Here is a 26,814-nt window from a genome sequence, read left to right on the forward strand (position 1 = left end):
GGGCCATTGGTTCAGGATATTCTACAGAACCAGGAAGCACTCCTCAGAAGGGTCAACTGAATCATAAGGTACAGACGCTCCGATAGAGCGCCCAAGACTGATTGTTTGTTTTGCAATAAATCTTCAAGCTAATTACGACTTGTGTGCTGTGTTATCTAGACAGCAGCCTGGGCTCCTGACACACCCCTTGGGCATCACTGGTGACACTGCTGCAGCTGCCAGCCTTGCAAGTGGGCTTTCTGAACAGAGGCAGGTCTGTAATTCTCCTTAGCCAATGATGTCATTAATTTTGCTGACAAATATGATAAAGGAATAAGAAATGTGGTAAAGGGGCAATGCTATCAATATGTAAGCACTGTCTTGTGTTAGCAACTTTACTGCTGCTGCGCATGTGTGCAGATCTGAAATATGAAGAGTAAAGTGGATAGGTGGATTGTAAAGTAGTTTGTGGAAGGAAAATTTTCTGACCATTCCTCCTCCCTGCATTGCTTTCTGTAGTATAAGGGGACTCATTTGAACAAAGTAGGACGGGGCATGCAGCGATGTGGGGGGGGGGGCGGGTAAGGGGGAATCATGGTTGGACAGAAATGTCAAAAGGGAGGATTAGGAGAACATTTTTTTTTGTAACTTTCTTTATGTGAAATTCCTTCTTTTCACCTATCTTGCAATCGAAGCAAAAGATTTCACAATTACTATTGGCTTTAATTTATATGAGGAAACAATTTTCCCCACACCAATGTGTTATTAGTACTAGCTTTGGTTTGATAAAACACCATAGATTCTATACAAGAGAACATGAAGTGATAGCCTTGTCAGTTAGTTATCTACACTTGTGTCTTTTATTTGCTGGTGTCCTCATTTGTTCCTTTATTCAGACTCATAACCGCTCATTTGCGTCTGGCTTCTGCATTTGTCCTGGAGCTGTTGATGACTTCTCCTCATTCCTGGACATTTGCAGCGTTCATCCATCAAAAGCATAATGTGGATAAGGATGAAAACCCAAGATCTAATTTTGTTCTCATCAAAATCATTGGCAAAATTCGATTAATTTAAGGAAAACATATTGGTGTAGTTCATGATAATTGTTTCACAATGCAAGATACCTGTTTCACCATTTCGGATGTTTGGACCTTGTTTTAATTGGATTGATTTACCAGGGTACCTCACCTCACTGGTGGGAATTGCCAAACCGGTGATTGTGGATGTCCTGAGTGGGTCACCCTCAATATGCTGTTGGTTTTTTTTATTATTATTATTTTAAGGGCAGAGCAGTTTCTAGAGCTGGAAGGGCCTGCCCCCTTGCCTTCTGGTCAGTTTTAAATGATATTTGGGGAGAGGGGGGAAGTGGCCCTTCATGTTTGCTTGCTTATTGCTTGCCAACCATGTGGAGCTGGCAGTGGGCACTTGCTTCACCTCATAAAGGGACTCTGTTTGTGGGGGACTGAGAGAGAGGTCTTTGTGGTGACGAGGGATGTATGGTTTCTGTGAGAGAGAGGGGGGTGAGGGAGGGGAGGTGTGCATGTATGTGTGATCTGTGAGAGAAAGAAATGTATGTGTGTATAATAGAGGGGGGAGGTATGTCTGTGTAGTCTTTGTATTTGTGTGTATGAGCTGTGTGAGAGAGCTGGCATCTCTTGGTTCTCTAAGTTCTTAATGAGGACTTTATAGGGCGAGAAAAACTCCATTAGTGAGGTGTCCTGTTGATTTGGTGCCAGTGTGGTACCCTAGCTGATAGGTTCTTTCCCCCCATAGGAGCCAACTCCTAGGGGTCGAGGTCCCATTGGCCCTCCCAATAAAACATTTGAGGGGGCTGGCCACCCCCAAAGTTGGTGAACATTGCCATTCAGATGGTGTGCATGTGCTGCCCTTTGTGATCAGTTATGCAGGGCAGGACATACCTGCCCACCGCACCCACAATATTTTGATCAAGTTGGCACCCTTGCTTCCTCCACAAGGGGCTGCTTTGTTGACAGGACTATTACGGCTAACTTATTATGGTGTTACGCTAAGCTATTCCAGGACAAATCTTCCTCTCCTTAAGGAGATTGTTTGGCCAGGATGTGTCATTTATAATTTCTCATTGTGAGAAGTTGTGAGAAAGTGACACACCTTTCCCTGCTCAAACTAAGGAGGTGATACAAGGCCGTTGTCTGTGGGAAGAAACAGAGAGAGGCAGAGAGTTAGCTGAAGGCTGAAAGTGTCTTGGGATGCTGGTTTCTTTTTCTTGGAATCTGGTGTGGCACAGTGGATCTGCAACATGTGACGAGTGGGAAGGAGGTTTCCTCTCCATCTTGTAAACAAATAAAATGTGACCAGAAAGACACAGCAGCAGTCTTTGGTGATAATTTATCCAAAAGAAAGTCAAACCTAGGTCTTGGTGCTCCTGGAAGATCTCACTGCTAGAAGAAGCTTGTCTTTTTCTAAATATTCTTTGCAATTGAATTACATTATAAATTCACAAAGGAGAGGGCCTCTTCTGTGGTGGCTCCCTGACCCTGGAATGCCCTACCCAAGGAGGCATATGTGGTGCCTACATTACAATCTTTTTACCACAAGTTAATTCTTTCCTATTCTCTTGGGTATTTTAGATGATATTTTAGATGGAACTGATGCATTTGTAGCTTAGTCCTTCCCTCTTCTGACAACCTTTTTATTATTCATTCACAATGATTTGTGCTCATGATGATACTGGGGCAGTTATACACAATTTTGCTTTCACTACTTTCTGTTCCTGTAACAGTTTTGGGGGCCAACATACTGCTTCATGCTCAGCTGGTGCATGTCCTGTAGCTTCCTGCTGAAATCCTGCAACTTTTCATGCAGCATATGTTTGGAGGTGCGTGAGAGTTGTCCCTCCCACTTTTTGCGCTATAGCACAGAACTGCTGTAACATTGGGAAAGTATCACACAACAACTAATAAAGTGAATGATATGTGAATGCCAGATAATCGAACACTGGTGTACCATTATTGTGTCCATAACCCCCCAAAAAAGCCCCACCAGTCTGGAGGGGGCCTTTAACTTGCTTTTTTGTTTTTGAAATTCCACCTCCCACTTGAATATCGTATTATTATTATTATTATTATTATTATTATTATTATTATTATTACCCACCCATCAGCCACTCTGGGCGGCTTACAGAAAACACAATAAAACACAATACGCAATATAAAACACAATACAGCATCAAACATTTAAAACTTCCTGACACAGGGCTGCCTTCAGATATCTTCTAAAAGTCTCCTTGACATCTGCAGGGAGTGTGTTCCACAGGGCGGCCGCCACAACCGAGAAGACCCTCTGCCTGCTTCCCTGTAACTTTACTTCTCGCAGTAAGGGAACCAGCAGAAGACCCTCGGAGGAAAACCTCAGTGTCTGGGCTAAGCAATGGGGGTGGAGATTCTCCTTCAGGTATGTGAGGACAGTTTTATTCATACTTTTGTAGATCATGCTGGAATCCTCTCATGAAGGGTGGTTAAGAAATGTTTCAGATAAATAAATGCGGGAGCTTAGCCATCTTATCTACTTATAATGTTGTATGTGGCATGTTCCTCCCCACCCCCAAAAAACCAAACTCTTCTTGAAATACAGTTTTGATGCATTGCCCAAAATAACTCATGTCAGACTCAAAATGTATGTCCACATAAAGAAAGGCTAATGAACCAGTCAAGTTGCAGCACATGGGCCACAAATACCAAGTCTTGCTCTCAGCTCTTTGTGTGTGACTCAGTGTCTGCTGCTGTAAGAATGGCGTTTGTAAATAGGACCACATCGTTAATGCAGTTAGAACAACCAAATGCCATAACACTGTCACTCTGCATGTCAGAATCGATGTACGGCCTCGTCAAGGAAAATGCAAAGTTGATGTGGAACTTTAAATAGCTCTCTTCTCATGCTGTTGTTTATGGGAAGTAATGATAGGAGGGCCTCTTTATGATTGCAAATCAAGCTCTTTATTCAAAAACTGCACCGTAATTGCCTTTTCATGTGAAATGTGTAAAGAATTCAGATTTATTTGTGTCTCTAGGAGAAAACATCCCCGTGAGGAATAACAAAGCAATAGATAGGGTTCCCCCCTCCCAAACAAAAATTGATCCCAGCACAAAGTCTTTTGTTGACTTGGTCTTTGGATTTTATTTTTTAATCTCAGGAAAACATTTTTCATTTAGATTGTGTAAAGTACCACTTGTTTCTGGACATGTGGTGAATATAATCACAAGCAAAATTCATGCATTTTTAACCTCCCTGCCCCACCTGCAGAATTTTGTCAAATGGAGAGTTAAAGCCAAGGACCTTAATGAGAGTAGACAACCTGATTTCCCAAGACCTGCACGGCTGCAAAAACACATCAAGTAGCCTGGCTGATGTGATTACAGCAGCAATCGGGATGAGGCAAGTGGACTACATTCACCCTGAGGTGCTGCACTTTAGTTGTGCCCTTTGTCAACTCTGTATTGTCGAGGATTAAGTGCATAGGTTTGTATGACTGTAGTCCACAATGGATGAAAATCCACTAGGATTTCTGCCTCCTTCCCTCACCTCTTTACTCCCAGTGCAGGTTGCCTGTGATCATAGCCTTGGAGAGGAACAGAACTGATGATTGTACATGAGGACCTCTTTCCATAGCAGGTAATGGTCAATAATACGTTGTTGGTCCAATGGAGGGCCTTTGACAGAGAAGGAGAGAGTTTCCATTCCTTTGTGGGATCCCCTTCCACAAGCACATTAGAATGGATTGGCTGCTTTGTTAGTTTCTGTGATTTGGCCTAGGTCAGTTATTTCTATGTTGCTATAATAATTTTATTTTTTTTCCAACTCAGAGATGTTACATTTGAACATATATAGGGTGATAAATATTTTTGCAGTAAGCAGAATGTTACTTATGTGGTGATAGCTAAAAGATTGGAATCTGTACCTGAAAATATTAAAACATAGATAAAGATGCTAGAGTGGTAAATTGCTTATGCAGTATTAATAACACAGCAGCTGATTGCAAAGAAGTCATGAATGCAATTGAATTGGTGATGGCATTATAACCACTTAAGCTGATTGTTTAAAGGGCCTGTTCTGGCTACTCCAAATGGTGAATTTATTTTTGGAAACCTGGAATTTGTCATGACCAAAACAAAACTATGTGAGTATTCCATGTTTGTTGCCTTGGATTGATTGATTGATCAGTTGCCTGACCTACCTAAGCCCAGGACCCAAGGACAAAGGAACCAAGATTCTTTATTACCATCGCTTTATCTTAGAAATGAGAACAATCCACTACCCATTTCAGAGTGACAAGCTTTTCCAGCATGCAGGCTCTCCAAGTGTTCTGATTTTCCCAGAGTTAGGTTTCTGATTTGATCCCAGACTGTTCTGCTTTCCCTTTGGGCATCCCTCTTTTCATCGGAGAAAAGTTGGAGGGGATGTAACCCAAACAAATGAACAAAAACACAACCCGTAATACAAATAATAGAAGGCAACTCCACATCATGGTATCATGACCACACAGGTGCCATTGCTATCTATATGCAGCTTCAACTAGTGATGTCCTTTGGTAGTTCTTAAACAGTGCGGCTGCAATCCTATACTCAGTGGTTCTTATTTCTGTGCTGTTGTGCTGTTAAAGAAGCAAACTGCAAGGTATTCAAATAGCTCACCATTTTACCAAGACAAACAGGAGTGTAGATATGTTTATCTTTCCCCTTTCATTTTAAAAAAAATTTATTGAATGTTTTCAACGTAAGATACAAAGAAAAACCAAACTAATCTAAAAAGAGAAAGAGGAGCAAAAATAAGAACAAGAAATAGATATAAAAACCCTCTATCACAATTGTTTCATATCCTTCATCCATATACAGAAAAGTAGACCATCCCAGTTCTCACCTGGGAACTTCTATTTCTTCCCCTAGCCTCCCACCCTGGGACTCGGAGATCCCTTCTACCCTGTTTCCCACTTTCCCCTTTCAGAAGTGTGTCGAGTGCTCCCCTTACACTTGTAAGAATGAATTTGTATGCCACTACAGCTGCAGCTCTGAAAATGTTTGTCAACGAGGTAGCAAGATTCATTCTGATGTCTACATTACTTCCTTGCAAATGCTGACACCGACTCCTTTTCACCACTTTCTGTTTTGAGGGGAAAGTGAATTGCAGGTCCGTGTGTTAGAGCCTGAACTAAATGAAAGCTCCTTCTCCCAGCGGCCCTACTCATTTGCTCCAGGGTGGAACAAATTATTTTCTGCTGGCATTTGCTGCCACCTAATGATACAGAAAGCACGCCTTTCAACGGCAGGGTGCAGAGTCTATCTCAAATCAAAGCCAAAGTGAAGGGGGAGGGCTTGAAACCCAATTAGCTGAACTGCTGTGTTTTGCTCTGGGATAATACACCACATGGCAAGTCATGGTTATGGACTTGACTTCTGACTGACCCTGAGAAAAACAGCTGTGGAAAATAGCTATGATGGCACAAAGACATTTCACTTGAACAGAATATGGCCAGTAGTTAGTTATTGCTCTTTCTCCATCACAGTATTTCCCAGAGCTAACCAGATGGTACAAAATTAGTATATTACCAGTTTTTATAGTGATAAATACTGAGCAGCCTAGAGCAAGGGTAGCTGTTTGGATGTCCATATGAAAGAGAAGAGGATACAGACCGGTGCAGTACAGTGGTACCTCGGGTTACATACACTTCAGGTTATATACACTTCAAGGTTACAGACTCCGCTAACCCAGAAATAGTGCTTCAGGTTAAGAACTTTGCTTCAGGATGAGAACAGAAATCGTGCTCCGGCAGCGTGGCAGCAGCAGGAGGCCCCATTAGCTAAAGTGGTGCTTCAGGTTGAGAACAATTTCAGGTTAAGAACGGACCTCCGGAACAAAGTACGTACTTAACCTGAGGTAGCACTGTAATCTGAAAAAGCAGGATAATGCAAGGGACTTTTTACTGCCCATAGTTCCTTTAGAAGGGCAGGACTCCACTATACTATACTATACTATACTATACTATACTATACTATACTATACTATATACCTGTTGATATATTATTATCAATACATGAGCTTGATATTGGTTACCTTTTGAATTATCAGTACAATGCGAAGAGGGAGGTTTATGGCAAGGTCACCAACTTCTTTATTCATAGCATCTATTCTTCAACTAGTGGACAGGGAGCCAGAGTGGTTAATCAAGGCCTGTATTAAAACGAGTGTATCTAGCGAAAAGGGGTGCTCAGTTATCAGAGCGCATGTGCTCAGGGGTGGCAGTAGATACAGGTACATTTTTGTGTTGCCGACATTTGATTTGATTGATCATAGATCCATGAAATTGTCTAATCCGCTTTAAAAGTTGGTGGTCAATACTGCCTCCTGGAGGAGCAAATCCATAGTTTAGCTTTAGTACCTTCTTCATCTGTCCTGAATCTTTCAGCGTTGGATGTCCTACTGTGATGATATAGAGGGAAACACTTTTCTCAAACCACTTTCTTCAAGTCGTGTATAATTTTATACACTTCTCTCATGCCACCTCCTACTCGTTGTTGTTGTTGTTTAGTCGTTCAGTCGTGTCCGACTCTTCGTGACCCCATGGACCAGAGCACGCCAGGCACTCCTGTCTTCCACTGCCACCCGCAGTTTGGTCAGATTCATGTTTGTAGCTTCGAGAACACTGTCTAACCATCTCATCCTCTGTCGTCCCCTTCTACTTGTACCTCCTACTCACCTATTCTCTAATCTGAAAAACTCCAAATGTTGTAAACTTTCCTTATTGGGGAGTTGCTGCATCCCTTGGCTCATCCTGGCTGTCCTTTTCTAAACCTTTTCCAGCTCAAAAACATCCCGTTTTAGGTGAGGCAACCAAAACTGTATGCTAAACCTCACTGGATGTGCCATCTACACTTGGTGTTTTTGTCCCCACACTTGTTTAAATGAAAGCATCTTTCAGCCCAAATCCTATATCGATTTACTCAGAAGTAACTTCCACTAAACTTTGTGTATTCTAGCTGGCATCACAGCCAGGTTATTCCATAGTATGCATACCCATTGATTTGGCTGCCATCCCACGATCTTTCATATTCTTCCTTCTGCCTATGCGTGCCTTTTTTATGACTCAGTGAAGTGCCAGGATTCATGATGGTGGTGAGTGAGTGACTAGAGAGCAGAACTAAAGCCCACATCACCAGCGAGAGCCCAAGTTAGAGCTGCCCCTTGGGGGTGTCTGTGTGAATATTTGTAGCCTGCTCTTTTGAGCATGGCTTGCCTCTAACTCTGCCTTCCTTGCATGCTACTCACCCGCTGGCGGAACACAGTAAAAAGTGATTCATCTATGAGCATCATAAGAGAACAGTGGAGCTTTCTTTTATTATTAAAATAAAAGATGGATTAACAAGAACATTCGCTCCTCATTATGAAGCCGTGTGTTACTTAGATTAATGTTTAGGGGGGGAACTGCCACGGACGCAGAACAATACAAGCTCATGAGTCATTTGCTGTCGACACCTCTTGAGGAAGAAGTTGATCATGTTAAGCTGCCCTGAGCAATTACACCCAAGTACTGTGGCCAATGCCTGCCCCAAAATGGATTCTATAAGTACACATTTTTTGTTATGTAAATAGCGGCTGCATGGAAGCTTGAACAAGTTCAGAACCATAAGGGCAGGCAGGGGCAGCTCTTTCTGTGCCAAAATATCCCCCCTTAGCAGCTGCTATTTGCATTTCAATAGAAGTTCTCATTGGTGCCAGTGTAAGAAACCAGTTGGTGCTGATAGAATAGACGTCTAAACCATCTCTGTCAGAACCAGATTCTGGAACAGCAACGGCACATTTGTGCCAATAATAGTTGGCCTTGGTATGTCATTGCTTTATATGCTATGGTAGTGAATGCTTGCATACTTGTCTGTAATATGGGACTCCTCCGTTTGAAAATTTGTTCAATTATAATTGTAAAGGCTGTGCTAATATACCCATCAGCTTGTGCATGGAAATTTCAGTCCTTCTGGTTGCTGCATAACAGAGTGTCCCCCCTACACACATGGGTCAACTTTGACAGGAGGGCAGATCCAATCATCTATCAGTCACCTGACACCATCATGACATCAAATGATTGACAGGTGGGTGGCCCTCTAGCCCCCAAAGGCTCCCCACTCGTGTTATATAGGTATAGTAACATAAACAAAGTACAATGCGCCAAGCACACTATGTTTACCCATTTTCTTTAATTTTTTAAAAAGGAGTAAGCAGACAAAATGTTGTGCTTCCTTGAATACCAAATAAAAACATTCTTTGTGTAAAACAGTACATAAATCTGGGCTCTTCTTTACTTATGAATAATACTGCATATATACTTCAGAAAAGGGCATTATTGTTGACTGCTGCATATCAAAAGAAATAATCACAATATCATTGTTGTTTATCTTCATATTCTTTTCCAGGGGAAAAAATAACAACAGAACTAGTCAGAAATTTCAACCCTTCCCCAACACTTTAAAATAAAAAATAAAAGCACAAGTGTTAAATGGGTCAAGTATTAAATGTGCACATTTACAAGCACAGCAAATTAGAAACACTGCTTTAGACCATGCCAAACCACATGTATGTGTATAAAGCTATTAGTGAAGTAGTTCATAGCAGCAGAGTAGGAATCATATTCCATAAATCGTACCTGTTGGGATGGTTGGATGAAAACATTCCACATGTAACATTCCATATCCATGAACCATCTTCTCCCATCCACACCTATTTGGAAGTGGGAGTTACCTCTATATAGGGTTTTGGCCGAAAGATGCTTTAATTTAAATGAGTGTTGGGACTACCTCAAATTATTTGGACTATGGCTGGCTGATGTGGCAGTAATAAGCACATGCATTGAAACATATCATTGCAAACTTTGGGAAATTCTTATATGTGAACAGTTCCGGTGAAGATGATCACTCAAAACTATTTATTGTAGGCATCCAATACTTGCAAATCACAGAGATATATTTCTCAGAGATTCACTTGAAGACCATCCCTGTGTTTGCAGGGCATTTGAGCAAATGTATGGACTCCCAGAGAAGAGACCACAATCACTTTGCTCCTCTTTGGTTGTTTTGCTGCTGCACTGAACTAAGCCGTGGTTTGGTTTAGCATGTTAAATCCAGGTTCATGTTTTACCACTTCCAGACAAACCACACGCTGCAAACAATAGGTCAAACATTGGTTACATCTCATGGTTTGTCTGGAGAGAGCTAAACCACGAGACCAGGTCAGGTTGCAGTGCAGCAGCAAAACGATTTGGGAGGACCAAAATAGCCACGATCTCCTCCGAAAAGCCATACACTTGCTTATCCACACTAAGCCATGATTTGACTGAGTGTTACATGCAAACTAAGGCAGTGAATAAAATAAGTTCAGAAATGCAGAATAGTCACCTTCCAAATTAACAGCTTGATTTTCTTTTGACTCATTAATTCTAGAACTTGAAAAGGTCAGTGCATTGATTTAAGCAGTGGATAGTTGTCCAACCAAAATGTGTAAATAATAAAAAATACCAATAATGATGATTTGTTACTAGTTATTATGGTCAGGAGATTCAAGAAGAGCAAATAAAGTATATGGTTTTCCTTCTCATTTTTTTCTGAACCTATAACACCTATGGAAGGAAGAAATGAAACTGCATAGGTGCAGTTAAGGGGTTATTTGAACCACTAGTTATAATTAGTTCAATAAGGTTGACCGGTGAGATGGATGACATATAGCATCTTTGAATATGGACCACTGAGTTCAGGAAAATATATATAGGATTATAGCCTAAAAGTAGATGGATTTTGGTCTCTGTGTTGCTCCCCATTATGCACTTCTGAAGAACTTGTTCCTCGTAAAGTAATACACATTATGGTTGTTCTTTATAGTGGCATGCTATTTTAAGGTTGTTACCAGAAATAGTATGAAAACTGGTGCTTTAGCTATACAGTCTACAGATATGCATGGTGGAATGTGCCATAAATATTGAAGTAAATTCACTGCAAAACACTACTTTGAGTCTAGTAGCCTAGCTGAGAGATCCTATGGGTTGGCCAGTCCATTAAACAACATAATTGATGACTCTCAACTTTGTACAACATTCACTCCTGAATTCTAAGTCCATTTTATTTGTATTCAGGTGCAAGTTAAAATCACATTACCTATATTTCCCATTTGGAAAACAGGCTACATACGTATTCTATGCTGAAATGTGTATCAGTTTCAGAAATACTTAAGACAAAGGCATTCTGCCTGTGGTGGAAGATTTATGTTACCATGGATAAATGTCCAGGCGTACTTGGAATGTGTCAGTATAGCTTACTTATCATAAAAATGGTTTTAATCTACTTGCCCTGTTAGACCCACAATCATGCTGATTGACTGGTAGCTGGGTGCATTTTTCCATAAAGCATTTAAGGCATGCATGCTAATGGATGGATTTGAGATTCTAATCTATTTTTTAGTAATTATGAATAGTGGGCCTGGGTGGCAGCTATTATAGATATAACAACAAGGAGTACAGTGATATATTAAAATGTCATATAAATGTTTTGTATTGTCCCTATCACATTCATCAATGTTTTTAAGAACATCTGCTTACTTTCAGTAGCTTTTAAAAAGTCCTTATGGATACCAAAGCCTGACTCCATCATCTCCTGCTGTCCAATTACCTCACTTTCAATGTCACATGCAGAATATCATGCACAAATTCATACACATTTCGCTGTGAAGACATGTAAATATCCAAATGGTGAGACATTTTATGCAGTCACTGGGGTCAAGCAAAGAGAGATAAAATGTGGAAGTTTTTTTTAAATCTTGTGATACAGCACCTGTGAATTCAAACTCTATTAAGGTCACAGCTATATTAATAGCTCTTTTATATATAAAAATAATTTTTAAAGTGAGTTCAGTAAAAAATAACTTCTACAAATGTCGTTAGCAGGTCAGGGGAAGCAGGATATTGAGATGGAGTTTTCCCATTTTGCTCCAAAATGAGGAGGTGTTGCCTTCCCTGCTTTACAAGTCTAAGACATGATCCACTAAGTCTGGACATCCACAGAACATCTACAAGAGTGGCCAAGAGCTGTCTCATGTTTAGAAATAAATTAACTTCTTTTCTTGGAACAGAAGACCCCATGATATATTAGAAGCTGCTTTTGAAACCCCTGCAAGCTTCAAAGATGACTTCCATGAGGTGTGGGAGCTGCTGTTCAAGACATGCAGGTCCAAAGTCTAGCTTTGTCATCCAGCTAGTCAGTTATTTGGGCTGCGTCCAATGGGCAAGGTAGGAATCAGATCCAGAGAATTGTTCACAAAGGCATTGGGTGGTATTCAACTAAATAAATGTGCAAGTGGAATGGCTTCTACTTGTGCATCAGGACATCTTCCTACTCTCTTCTTCCATTGTGTGGTCTACAGCATCCCCAAATTTGCTCTGGATGATTGAGAGAATCACCCAAACAGATTTTGGAGTGGGCACAGCAGGAGGAGAGTGCAAAAAAATGAAAAGTCCTGTTTCATAAGCGGAAGTCATTCTGCTTGCACAAAGCACTGCTCAGCACTACTTAGAATACAACCCTTTGCCTTCAAACCTGTGACAGCATGTTTGCAAAATGCCCGAGTTAAACATGGGCAATTCAGGTTGTTGTTTTTTTGTCACTTCATTCAGTAGAAAAGCAAAAGGTAGAGGAGGGTGGCTGGTGGGCAGCATTGGCCTCCCTCTGTTTGGACACTGATGTCCCCACTGTGTTTTTACCGTTTTATACCCCCATAATGAAGAGAAACAGAAGAGTTGATGGGAGAGAGAGGCAGCAGGCAGGTATGTGACCCAACCACATAATTCAATGGGTAGCGCACACTTCAGAATAACACCCACATATCCACATGCAACCGAGTGCCTTTCAGAACCACACTGGTCACCACAAACTTGCTGGTTCATGCATGTTTCTGACAGCTGACAGTTGCAGTGGCAACTTGTGGCACAACAGAACTGGGGAAATCACAAGGCATAGAGAACATGAAGATATTGGGGGCAGTGGTGGAGGAGTGGGGTACACTGGCAGATGAAGGTAAGTGCTGGGAACTGAGCCAGTGGGGTGGGTGGGTGAAAAACAGAGAATGAGAATGAATTGAGGATGAGTCAGGGACATGCTTGCATATCTGTGTGAATGAAAGAAAAAGGGTCTACCTGCCCACTTTTGATGTTGGCTTTGCCCATTGCCAGTATGCAGTTCCCATTCACCTTCTTCCAAGGAAATACGGGCCTGAACTTTAAAAAGGTTGCCCACCCTGATGGACGGACCGCCAGGGTTTGAGTCTAGTGACATTTGGCAAACTCATTCACTGGACTGGGCCCAAATTCAGAAACAGAGCTACACATCCAAAGACAATTCCCTTAGATATTAATAGGAGGACATTGTAATCCCCTTTATATACATACAGTAGAAGCTGAAATGGTCTGAGATGCTCACAAATTAGAATGTGTATAGCTATACAACACCATACCTTTTTTCTTTTTTTAAAAAAAACCAAAAGTATAAAAGTTTTACAACACATTATACAGGTCCTTCTAGGATCTATAAAACACTTACTGAAATCACCATATTACAAGGCATCACTAACAATTCTATTTCATTTTATATATATATATATTTATATTTATATATAATCGTTACTTATATAATAATTAAAAAAATCACTTTTAAACAAGTATACAAGTTCACTTTAAAATTAACTTGTTAATAAAGTTGTGCAAAACAAGCTGGCCTCTATAATTAAGTGAAGTATTTAATTTATTTATTTATTTATTTATACAAAAAACCAACAACAACAGAAGAAGAAGAAGAAAGTTCTTTCAGAAGTGCGTCTCTTTTTCTGTGATGGCTGAAATGTTGCCATCACCTTTCAGTTTGGCATCGCAGTCATTTACTGTAGCAGCATATGCACCTCCCCCACATTTTCCTCTCATCTTCAGGTCTGGGCTGGCCACAATCAACTTTCTAAATCTCTGGGGGCAGGGAATGAAGAAAATGGAAGGCATTAGCCATTTCTGTGACCTGGTCACAAGCACACACCATCCAGATCAGGGGCTTGGAAGCTCCAGTCCTCTCTATCTGGCTCTAAGGACTCTTCCTAGCACTGGCGGAGGAAGAGGCGTGCGGGGGGAGCGTGCTGCCGCTGGCAGTGCAATCCCAGCAGGGTGCCATTGCAGCTCCCCCCCCCCGCGCTGGGTGCCACGCCCCTACAGGCGGCACATCAGGCCCCCAGGACGCGATCCACACCCCTACGGGTGGCGTGCCATGCCCCCGGGACATGCGCCAGCCCCGCCTGCTCTCCACCACCGCTTCCTTTTTAAAAAAAAGTTTTTATTTCACTTTAATACATCACAAAAAAGAGAAATGCGAAAATAAACAAATATCCATCACCACTTGGCAACTAAAAATAACAACGACAAAGAAATACAAAAAACCAACAATACATTGAATAGTATTCATGATATTTTGGCATTAAAATGGTCTTTTTCTGTAGACCTGACTTCTCGTCTACTCCTTCTATTTCTCATCAGTTGTTCACCGCCATATCATAAGATATTTTGGTTTTAATATTATTTATTTTATCATGGGTTTTCCATCAAACTTGAAACTCCTACCGAAGTTATTCAAATGCTGCTACAGAGTTTAAACTGCCATTACTATTTTTCAAATAAATTTTAAAGACTTCCCATTTTTAAATAAATACTTCCTTTTATTTTTTTTTTTTATTGATAGATTGTCTAATTCCGCATATTCAAGCATTTTTTGAGTCCACTCTAGAAGGGACTTTATCACTTTTCCAATTTGTCGCAATGAGCACTCTTGCTGCGACTGTGGCATATAGAAAAAATTCCTTTGCCTTTTTAGGGATATCTGAATCTGTGATTCCCAATAGGTAGGCTTCTGGTTTTTTGTTGAAATATATTTTTAACATTTTTTCCAATTCAGAATGAATATCCTCCCAGAACATCCTAATTTCTTTACATTGCCACCACATATGATACAGATTACCTGGCTTTTCTTTACATCTCCAACAATTACTTGGTACACTTTCATACATCTCTGAGAGCGTCCAAGGAGTTATATACCGTCAATGTTGCATTTTAAGAAAGTTCTCTCTTAAAGAATAACAAGCTGTAAATTTCCAACTTGTTTTCCGCAGATTTTCCCACTGTTTCATCGTTATTGTATGCCCAGAGTCTTGCAACCATTTAACCATAGCTGCAGTGACCTCCTCCTCAACTTCTCAGTCAAGGAGGAGTTGGTATGCTTTGGAGAGTGTTTTAGAGTTGGAATTCACTAGATCGTATTCAACTCTAGAAATATCTGTGGCAAAACCTTTTTGTTTATCTAATTTGAATGTCTCATATAATGGATGGTATTGAAACCAATCCGTTATGTACCTCCTTATTTCCTCAAAGCTTTTTAACTTAAATTTATTATCTTCTTCCTTTAGGAGTAATTTTTATGATGGCCCTGGGTATTTTTTCTCTTTACTGCACAGGCCTCCATTGGGAAATTTTGGGTTCAAGTTTTTATATTTCTCCCACACAACAATGATTTCCTAATAATATGATTTGTAAAGCCTCTATGGATTTTAGCTTTCCCGTAAGTCAAATACGCATGCCAACCCCCTCCAGATCCAATAGGTCCGAATCCTGCAATGTACACCATTCTTTCAACCAGGTGAAGCAGGCCGCTTCATAATACAATTTCAGATCGGGCAGGGAGAAGCCTCCTCTGTCTTTTATATCAATTAAAATCCGATGTTTAGCTCTAGATCTCTTCCCCTGCCAAACAAATTTAGAAATGTCTTTTTGCCAATTCTTGAGCCAGCCTGCTCCACCCAGTATCGGAATCATTTGAAACAAAAACAATCAACCTGGGGAGCACGTTCATCTTTATAATGGATATCCTCCCTAAAAACTTCAGCTTGCTCCAAATCTCGAGGTTTCTTTTTATCTCTGACCATACTTTTGTATAATTGTCCTGGAATAGATTTATGTTTTTCGGGGTAAACGATATACCTAAATACAGGCCCGATATTTTTTTCTAGGTCTTCTTTTTCCTGTGAAGATGTATTCTTGACCAATAATTTTGTTTTTGTGGTATTCAATTTAAAACCAGCAACTTCTCCAAAATTCTTAATCAAGTCTAATACGCTCATTAAACTTTCTTTGGGGTTTTCAGTCATTATTAATAGGTCATCAGCAAAGGCCTTGAGTTTGTAGGATTTATTTCCCAATGTTATTCCTTTGACCAGCTGGTCTCCTCGTATCCAGATATTTACGACCTCCATTACCATAATAAATATTAAGGGAGATAATGGGCAGCCTTGCCGGGACCCTTTAATTATTTTGCATTCATCTGTGATTTTACCGTTGATGATTAATTTAGCTGATTGTTCTGAATAGATGACATTTATTCCTTTACAGAGTTTTTCACCAATTCCGATTTCTTGAATTAGTTTTTTCATAAACTTCCAGGAAACCTGGTCAAATGCCTTTTCAGCATCCACCAACATAATAGCGGCTGGTTTATCAATTTTATAATCGAGATATTCTAAGACATTTATCACACACCTGAGGTTAGTCTGAATATGGTACCCTGGGAGGAAAACTGTTTGATCTTTATGGATTATTTCTTTTATAACTGTTTTAAGACTGTTTTCAATAATGTCTGCAAATATCTTGTAGTCCTTATTTAGCAGGGCAATAGGTCATGCTTAAAGGGTGAGATCCTTGTTTATGAATAAGGGTAATGAAACTTCTTTCCACGAGCTCGGTAGTATTCCATTTTGTAGAATGTCATTCATTGTATCTTTCATAGGTAGAAACTGTGGGATGTAAGAATCAGGTGCAGTCAAACACAACATTCCTAGAGTAGACATGAAGGTTGTGTCTCAGTACTCCAGCCAGAAGTTCCTGCTTTCCAGGACTGAGACGAAACTTCCTACGTGTAACTTGAGATGGGTGTGGCCTCTCCTGAAGTAGAAATAACCAGAATCACAGGCTGGCGGCCATCTTGTCTCTTCTTGTCTCTATCAATGCCATCTTAACAACAGCACTATTAAGATGCACCCTTGGCTCCAGGCCAAGAGAAGAAAAAGGGGGCTTTCTCCTATAAGGAGACAGTCACCACATTTAAACTATGTTCTAACCTTTTAAGTCTACCCTCTGGGAACCTTTGTGTGAACAGATGATTACTTGTGAGTAAACATTTTATACTTTACAGAAGACTGTGTAGCGTCTTATTTTAGGAGGGATTAAATGGGGAAAATACCAGGAAATATTTACAGAGACTCTAACGAGTCTAAGCAAGCTATCTGTTGTGCGTGTGTTTAAAAGAAAAAAAGGGGAATGTTAACTCTGCTGATTTTGTTGAACTTGAAGACAAGTTGGAACAGGATATCTTAGATAATATATCCTCCCCCGCATTCCTAAACATTCCCACAGAAACAGTGATTGTTCTATTTTTTTATAATAAATAGCCGGTATACCGTCCAGACCCGGTGTTTTCCTGATTTTCGATCTTTGCATTGCTTGTTGCACCTCCATAGCGGTTACTGGTGAATTCAATGTGGCGATTTTCTCCTTGGGAATTATTGGCAGATTACTTTTGTTTAAGTATTCATTTATTTTCTCTATTTTCTCTGGTTCTTCTTTGTATAACTCTTTGTAAAAATGAGTGAATCTCTTACTAATTTCTTTCGGGTCTTGAATCCAGGTCTCATCTATTTTAATTTTGTTGATGATTCTTTCATCCTGTTTCTTTTTCAGTTCCCTGGTTTGTTCGCAGATTCAAAGCTTCTATGTTTTAACCATTTGATCTTCCATTCTATTTCTTCATTTATAATCATCAAAAATTGTGTATGTAGGATTTTTATATTTTGCTTTATTATTTTGTCCTCTGGTTTTTGAAATAATTTCTTTTCATTATCTCTGATTTCCTCCCATATTTCCATTTTCTCCTCCTTTATTTTCCTTTGGTAAGCACTTTGTTGGATGAAGAAGCCTCTTATAACTGCTTTACTCACATCCCAGACCATTTTTATATCTGTCCCTTGATTTAAGTTAAATTTAAAGTATTCTTCTAAAATTTGATTGGCCTTCTGTGCTGTCTTTTCATAATTCAATATATTCTCGTTGAGCTGCCATCTTTTAGTTTTTTCTTCCCCTCCTTTAAACTTAATCCATACTGGGTTATGGTCTGAGATTGTTCTTGGGTGGATTTCAACTTTCTTAATATTGCCTAATATCTTTTGAGGCCCAAATTGCATGCATTCTTCCAGCCGACTTGTGAGGATCCGAGTAATGCTTAAATTCTTTATCTATTGGGTGTTTAAACCTCCCGGTATCATTCAGATTCAGGAGGTCTATTAACTGAAAAAAAGAGGTTGGGAGTTTGTCTTGTCCCGTTGTTTTTTCTGTTCTGTCTATGCCCGGGTTCACTACTCCATTAAAGTCACCTAATAAAATAAGTTTATCTCCAAGATATTCTAGGACTTTTTCTTCCAAGAACTGATGGAATTCCGCCTGCATGCGGGGTGGGGGTGGGGAAGCTTGTGTTAGTAAGACAAAACACGCTCATCCAAACCAGGGCAGAGTTGAACCTACCATTGTTATTTCTAATGTTTTAGTCACTGAACATCTGTGACAATGCAACCCATTGTTGTTTTCTTTTTCATAATTATTACTATGAAACTTCCCAGGATCACAGCCAAAGTGGATACGTGGATTGTTGACTACAGCTACATCACAGAAACTGGTCTGGATGCATAGACTCCAGCTTAGATTTCATAACTTCTGAATACCTGATGGTAAGCAAAATGTGCAGCATTCAGCTCAATATGCCCACCTACTCTATCAAGCAACAATAGTCTGAAAGCATTCCTTACCTCTCCGATAGTTCCTTCTGTCTTCCACAATTTAATACAGATCCACAAAGGAATGCAAACCATGGAGGAGAGAGCCATCATCCACCCAATGCCATAACCCCAGTCTGGGTATATATAAACGTTGTTGTATTTCAAAGGCTTGTATTTCACCAGGAAAAAGATGAAGATTCCCTGAAATGGAGATGGTCATTTTATCCATTTTTGGGAACAACGCATAGATATTTAGGAAACTTATTCACCCCAGTTCACTGAATTGCTACATTCAGCTTTCAAGACAGGTAGCAAGCAGGCAGGCAGGCTTCCTTTCTTCCTTCCACTGGAACTTCCTTTCACATTTAATCTCAGTCTTCATTTAAGGACCATAGAAATTGCCCCCCCCCCCATTTGACAACAAGTTACAGCTGTGCTGAAGAAACTCATGGGAGGGGATCTGTTCTGTGGCTTGAAAGCACTTCTGAACACACAAGAGGGGGTCACGATTCTCGCATGCCCCCCCAGCTGTATCACCCCCAAATGCATCACATTGTGTATCACTTTTGAAGACCCCTGAAAAATTGCACCAAGAATGGGAACCCCCTGTGGCGTTTCTACAGAGCCCCCGGTCGTCTCATGGACTATTGACCCGTACTTCACTAATCCACTGCCACCAACCAGGTCCTCCCTGGTAAATCACTTAGTCTCAGTCTGGTTCTTAAGTTAACAGGGAAGATTGTAGTTTATTGCAAGCACAAATAAACTTTAAGTGCATTTGAAACGCTGTTACCCTTTACCCTCTTAGTCTTCTTTTATTCTGTCTCTAACTCTTCCACCTCCCCTCACACAAGAACCAGCTGAACTAACTGTCTCTCTGTTTCCATCTGTCTGCCAACTGCTTTCCCAACTGCCTTTTCCCAACCAACCAACCAACTAACTAACTAACTAACTAACTAACCCTCGGGCTAAGCCCTTTTATAAACAGGTAGGCTCCGCCTCTGGCTTTTCTATTGGTCTACTTATTAACTCTTTTTCTCCCCCTGTACATTTTCAAATGAACGGGAAAACGCCACCCCCCTCCCCACAAAAGCCCCAGGGTGTGTGAGGGCTACTACACATAAGCCTTTGGATTCCAGCCCTTAATTTGTGTTCAGTTCAGTTCAATTTCACGGTAAGTAACAGCATAGTAGCATACAATTGCTCTATTAATACCTACACATAATTTATAATAAACACCTTGAGTGCACATGAAACCACTATGGTGTAGGAACAGAAATGTGTGAACACATAAAAAGAATTTGTCATACCTCATCATATTGTAGGGGGGTGGGGAAAGAGGAAGAATAGAAAAAGTAGAGGCTACTGAAGTCTAAACCCAATAGCAAAGAAATACCTAAATAATTTAAAATATTGAAATACTGAAATAAACAACATCTGCTTGAAAATTAAATAAGTTTTTAAATCACTTTTTTATTTAATTTATGAGGAATTGTTGCTTTTTTTTACTGATGCCAGGAAGTTAAACTATTTTGCATTTTGGAGGTGTACTTCCTGTTCCAACACATGTGTGTGGCTCCATGATTATGCTCTATTTCTGCAAAATTATTTCCATAAAGTCTTTGGGAAAAGGTTCTGCCAAGGACCTTACAGATTGCTCTATCATTTTATCACACTTTCATTACTTACAGCGCAAATGCCAGGAGTGAGCAACATCCAACACCATTTAAATAATCCCAGTGGTCTGTACCCAATCATATCTTCAATGTTGTCATAAAAACGATTGCTTCCTGAATAAAACCAATATAAAAATTAATAGAAAATGAATATAGGTTACCAGGGCTTATGCTCATTAGAATTTATGCTTTCATTCTTAGAATATTCCTTGCCTCTGCCATTGGCAAGGAAAGCCTGAAAACACGAGGTAAATGCAGTTGGTGGGAATGAGATGAAAATCTGCCCCCCCCCCCCCATTTTCACAATCTCATTCACAACTAGCATATATAAGAAACGTTTTTTGGAGGGCCTGCTGAAAAAATTGAAGCCCTCCTTTACCTCTAGTGGGGTCTGCAGAGATGATACAGCAGCTCCCTTCCCAGCAGATGGAGGCCTTTGGTTGACATGTTATTTCCACCAGAATTATTTACCCCTGGAATGATGCTATAGAATAACATAATGTCATTCTGAGAGAACTTGATGAAAAAATAGCAACCAGTATGGAGGCTGCCAAGTATTTACCCAAGAACTCTCTCAGAATGATGGTATGTTATCCAGCAGCACTGAGGTGGAAAGAAAACAGTGGCTGGAGCTTATAGACACCAGGAAGAGATTTGATGACACCACAGGCAGTGTCTAGCATACCTTTTTCTAAAACCAAAACAAAGAGAATTGAAAGAGTTATCAAAGATAAAGGAGGGAATCTGAAAGAAAAGGAAAAAAACATTCCCCCCCCCTTTATGATTCTTCTTTACGTTCCAAAGCTGAGTTGTTTCAGTGAAATTTCAGCTGAGCACTAATAGTTTTAGTATCCTCAGCATCAAGAGGGAGAAGGAGGTAAAAAACACCGCTGCTAGGTGACTATTCTGCCATCCTTGAAGAAAAGAAGTTGTATCCAGTGGTTTCTCTCCGCTGATGGAAGGAATGTAACTTGATTTTCATAGATTCCTCCTTTCTTCTGCAACCCCTTCACCACCAATCATGCTGTCCCAAAGGTGCCCCAACCCTCTGTGGTAGATTTGGGAAGGGCGCTGGGAATCAGTTAAAGTCACCTCTTCCCATTTCTGCTCTTGGAAGCTCCCACTGGATCAAAAAGCCTTCTGTCAACAAAGGGACAAACCCAAATGGTTTGGCTGAATTTAACTGCACAAACGACATGTAGTACTAACATAAACCTTGGCATCCAGAGAAAGGCATGTAACACAACTCCACATATTACAATGGAGTAGAGGAAGAATGTGCAAGCTGTGTTTTTTCTAGCATAGCATAGAAAAAGGACTTGTGAAGATGAGATGTACAAGCTACAGGCATAAGAGCAGCAGATCTATCTCAGACTCACAACTTCCTTTTCATATGTTATATTGTTGTTTAGTCGTTCAGTCGTGTCCGACTCTTCGTGACCCCATGGACCAGAGCATGCCAGGCACTCCTGTCTTCCACTGCCACCCGCAGTTTGGTCAGATTCATGTTTGTAGCTTCGAGAACACTGTCTAACCATCTCGTCCTCTGTCGTCCCCTTCTCCTTGTGCCCTCCATCTTTCCCAACATCAGGGTCTTTTCCAGTGAGTCTTCTCTTCTCATGAGGTGGCCAAAGTATTGGATATTAGATGCATAATTAGAGAAAGTACAACTTGTACTGACTCTTCTGGTACTATGAAATGAAGATTCACATGTGAAAAGGATCCACCAGAAGGGGAAATATATGCAACTTGCAATATGAAAACAAGACTGAAGAAGACTGACCCTTGAAATCCAAAGGATGATGTATGGCAAGGTAGGCTATGGAAAACACGGTAAGACTCATTCTAAAAATGCATGATGTGATTTCAGAATTGGCCCTAACATTGCAAGAATTGCTGACTTACCGTAAAACCAGCCAATGCAGACACATTCAAATATAGCAACGAAAAGAAGGCACATTCCACTGGCTGCATAGGAATCAAACAACTGGAAAACATACATTCCACCCTGGAAGATAAACAGTTAAAAACAGGAAAAGTTGAGTGCGAATAACACTTTAGAGCTGAAATAAGGTTTCCCTTCACTTGGGAAATTTCTAAACCAGCTGATATTTTGGACTGCAGCAACTATCAGTCCCAGGTGGCAAAGCCAGTGGCCAAGGGTGGTGGATGTTGTAGTTGAAAACACCTGGAGTGCACCAAGTTGGTGAAGGAGACATAAATGATGTGTGCTTGCTTAGGTTTAAGTGTCAAATGAGATGCAATGTTAAATGCATGCTTGCATTTATGGGACCATTAAAAGCAAACATCATCTGTTTGAGGTGTGACTGATCATTCTCAACGGAGGAGGGATTTAATTATTTCCTCCCTGGTTCCTTTCCTCAGGACTGGAGCAGGAAATAAAAGAGTTTTAGAAGCGCTCCATGCCTGTTGTGATCTTGAGAATTATTACTCCACCACACAAAGTATACCATTAAAGAAAACCATGGTTGGTTTTAAAAAAAAACCCCTGCGTGTTTGTATTGTCCCTTGGCAATCCTTTGCTTTGCTGTGTTTTATACCATGTTCTTCCCTTCTTTTATTTTATTTAAGAATTGTATTGCCAGAAGGGTAACAATATTCAACCCAAGAAACTTCCTATATTGCTTTTGGGAAACAGGCCCTTTGTCCACATTAGAAGGCGAATGAAACTGTGAGAGAGACAAAAAATCTCCTGTCTTAAAGAAGTTCTTCCTCACACCTTGTGCTTATTTTTGGAGCATACACTCGATAGTGAAGCTATTTGTCCTTGGCAGCAGGTTGAGACACCACGTGAATTATGAATTCTCCTCCTTCTAAACACCCTGGAATTTTAAGGCAATATCTGTTACATAAAAAGTCTTACACTGTATCAGCCCATAAGCAGTGTACATTTCCATACACATAGTAAACATCTGGAGTGGGCGGCGGGGGGGGGGGGACAGGCGAAGATGTCTTATACTTTAATTTCTGATGACAGAGCACTAAGCATTGCTCTTTCGAGATGAGTTTCCAACTGCATATATTCAGGTTTAAGTTGCTAATCACTGAAAACACTTTTAGTCTCTGAAGTACATTATATGAATATTCAGATTTGTTCAGTTGTGTGTTGCATGAGCAAGTACAAAACCACAGACAGTATTCTGGGTGAATGGCATCTGTCAGGGTGCATGGAACATTTTCATGAAAGGGTAAGATATGAATGTAACTTGCAAGAACATAATCAGAGTCTTCTGGATCCAGCCAATTGGCCATCTTGTCCATAATCCTGTTCTCCCAGTGGCCAACAGATGCTTGAGAACAAGAACATTATCTTCTTCTGTGGTTTCCAGCAATTGGTATTCAGAAGCAGACTGCCTCTGAACATGGAGGCAGAGTAACCTATGCTCCTTTAGCTGATCAAAATCTTAATCTATGTGCTAGTCCTATTGTGTCGCCGACACCAGTATCTTTCTTATAATAACAGCAAGTAAGAAACTATAGATATTATCATATTACTGCATATGGTGAGGGACTTGGGAATACAAAGCTTCCGAGTCAAAAGTTAATCTTCAACAGTCAGCCCAAGTCAGAAATATCGAATGGGACACTAGCCATTTATCTCCTCAGCTAATTATTGAGGCTGTCTTGAGAGCTGGCCTAGATCCAGGCTTTGCAGTGGCAAACTGAGACTGAAATTCATTGCACAACAAACCCTCTTCAGTATTGCTTTCAAGTGCTCCCAAGGAATCAAGTCCTCTTGAACAGGAGTGAATTTCTGCACCCTACGCCAAGCTCCTTGGAACGTTTTGGAAAGAGCTCTAAAGAAATTGTTTACATGATGGAATGTTGCACAACAGTGCCATTTGGTGGCACATGATGCGCACTGCAACTTGATTTATACTGCGGAGTGCCTATTTCACAGCATACATTGCACTCTTCCCGGCAGCAGAAACAGCAGCAGCTGCCGTGCTGGGATTTGGAACAATTTGCTTCTCTTTTTCCTGCAGCCCATCAAAAACGGTTGGGTAAGCACGAAAGTACTAACAACTGAATACTATGGGTCCATTCTACACAACAGCATGGGGAAGATGAATTAATCACCATGAAAAATAGCTTATTCCTTGATGCTTAGTCCAGCCTCAAGCAGGACTGCCAGCCCGAATCCAAACAAAAACAACTAGGAGCCTGGCTCTGAAACTCTGAGAAGAGTAACAACTATACATGGAAACAAGGTGGACTTGCTTGAAAAATACATAGAAAAGGAAGGAGAAAATTGACAACAAAGCTGGATTGTATTTCTATATGGCAACTGATGGGAAACAGCAACAGTGGTGAGAGGTTTATTGCTCTCCTTCCTGGCTTCCCCTGGGGCAACTCTTTGGCCACTGTGGCCTCAGTGCTGGACTGGATAGGCCTTTGGTCTAAACTAGCTGTGTGGATGCACACTTCAGAGTGCTAATGCTTGTGTGGGCAATAATGTGCAAAACATATTGGGGTGGTTGCAAAATGTCTATTCTACAAAGGGAAGCAGTCATCCTGTTTGCAGAAGGGACTCAGTGGTCTCCCTTCAGCAAGAGTGAACTTTGACCAGAAGATCAACTCATATGTATATGGTTATACACCTCTCTTTTATTTTTTATTATTATTGAAAGGCAAAGGTTGGAAAGCTTGGTATTCAATTTTAAATGGACATTCAACAACCTCCTTTTTTTTTTGTTCTAGTGAAATACTATTGTATCCCAAATTAATAATTAGCCTAATAATAATATCCAATAGAGTATGCTGTGCAGTTTTAAATGTTAACATCCTGAAGTACAAATTCAGGATGTCGTTATGTAGGAAAGTAGTCATTAAGAGTAGATAATAGATATCTATAGCACAATTACTTGGTCATATGTACAGAAAACCCTTGCAAGATGGTGATTAATGATCTGTTTTCTTCTAACAGCCTCAGGTAATGCCAATGCATGTAATGAATCTTAAATGTATTCATTTGTTTATTTACATCTTACTAGTTAGGCAGGGAAGAACCTCTACTGATGCTAGATCCTGCAAACTTGTAGAGAAAATGTCTGCCCTCAACTCCCTACTCTGAGCAATCCCATCTTTAGTACATGCCTTAGCTTCTCCAAACCCTGTTTATTCATCCATTATTATAAAATATAGTCTACCCTTCAATGCAACTGTCACTGTATTGTAAAAATACAATAAAATATGATGCCATTTAAAATCACAAATAAAAAACCTAAAAGGAGCAGATCTATAAAATAGCACAATAATTATAAAAAAAAGAAAGAAACAGTTCAGCCAGATTGGAACAATAAATAGCAGTGTGCTGAACATTTTGCAGGGTTGAATTCAAAGTCACGCTATAGCAAGCTTTCTGTGTATGCAAGCATAACTGCTTCCCAATGGAATGACCCGCCTCCCACTGTGTGTTGTTTTGGGGGTTCTCCCAACACTCCCAGAGCCAATTTCAGGGAGTTTGCTGGGGGAAGGTGGGGAAGCCTCATTGCATAAACAGTAGCCCTTGCACACGGCTTCCACTGATGGGGTTCATTAGGTGAACTCCACCAACTATTTTAATTTTAATTTTCAGCAACTTAAGAGATGGTGTGGGGTGAAGCAGATGTTTAGGAAGAGGCCAGGGAGTGTGAGAATTTCAGAGACTATTCTCAATGAGAAAGGCAACGTGTGCTATTCTTACCTTATACACTATAAAGAGGTGTCTGTGACATGTTTAGAACACACTGCGCACACTTGCAGTGGAGCAGAGCTCTTTACAAATGCAGCATCTCTCCTCACAGCACTTCCTACAGTTTCCAAGTGACAACAGGGCATCATGCGGACATTCTAGGAATTCCTGTGAGGCTGCCAGCCTATATATAAAGAGTTCTGCATTGCTGCAAGAGCACCAAGCCACTCAGCTCTTTATTTCAAACTAGACTAACAATATACCTTTGAACCAAAAGCAACAGATGACCATGTTCAATTGCCATATATCTGATAGTGAGGATGATGTGTGAAGTAAAAGGCCCCCATCGCTATAATACAATAATTTATGTTCCCATATGCAGTTCCTTTGAGTTTTTTATCTTTCCAAGTATGTTGTATTTTGTCACAGAACAACATTTGATCAATATTTTGTTGCTCCAGGTGTCTATCAATCCTCAAATAGTTTTGCTTAGAATTTCTAAGGCTGTGCTCACACTGCTAATTACTGCTATTTTACTCCCACTGCTAGTTTTCA

The 26,814-nt window shown here is 40.4% G+C and overlaps 1 protein-coding gene across 1 annotated transcript in view; it reads right to left on the reverse strand.

The window, feature by feature from the left end:
- Positions 1–9,181: 9,181 nt before the first annotated feature.
- Positions 9,182–26,814, reverse strand: part of SLC6A11 (solute carrier family 6 member 11) — a 96,203-nt gene continuing 78,570 nt past the window's right edge. Inside the window, exons 12-15 of the mRNA XM_083429176.1 lie at positions 22,470–22,572; positions 20,578–20,678; positions 18,919–19,089; positions 9,182–13,996 (exon numbers count right to left, since the gene is read on the reverse strand). Coding sequence (XP_083285302.1) covers positions 13,844–13,996; positions 18,919–19,089; positions 20,578–20,678; positions 22,470–22,572 — 528 coding nt within the window. The 3' untranslated portion in view covers positions 9,182–13,843. The remainder of the gene's footprint in view (positions 13,997–18,918; positions 19,090–20,577; positions 20,679–22,469; positions 22,573–26,814) is intronic.

Source organism: Podarcis tiliguerta, assembly GCF_965153285.1.
Source record: "Podarcis tiliguerta genome assembly, chromosome: 2".
NCBI lineage: Eukaryota > Metazoa > Chordata > Lepidosauria > Squamata > Lacertidae > Podarcis > Podarcis tiliguerta.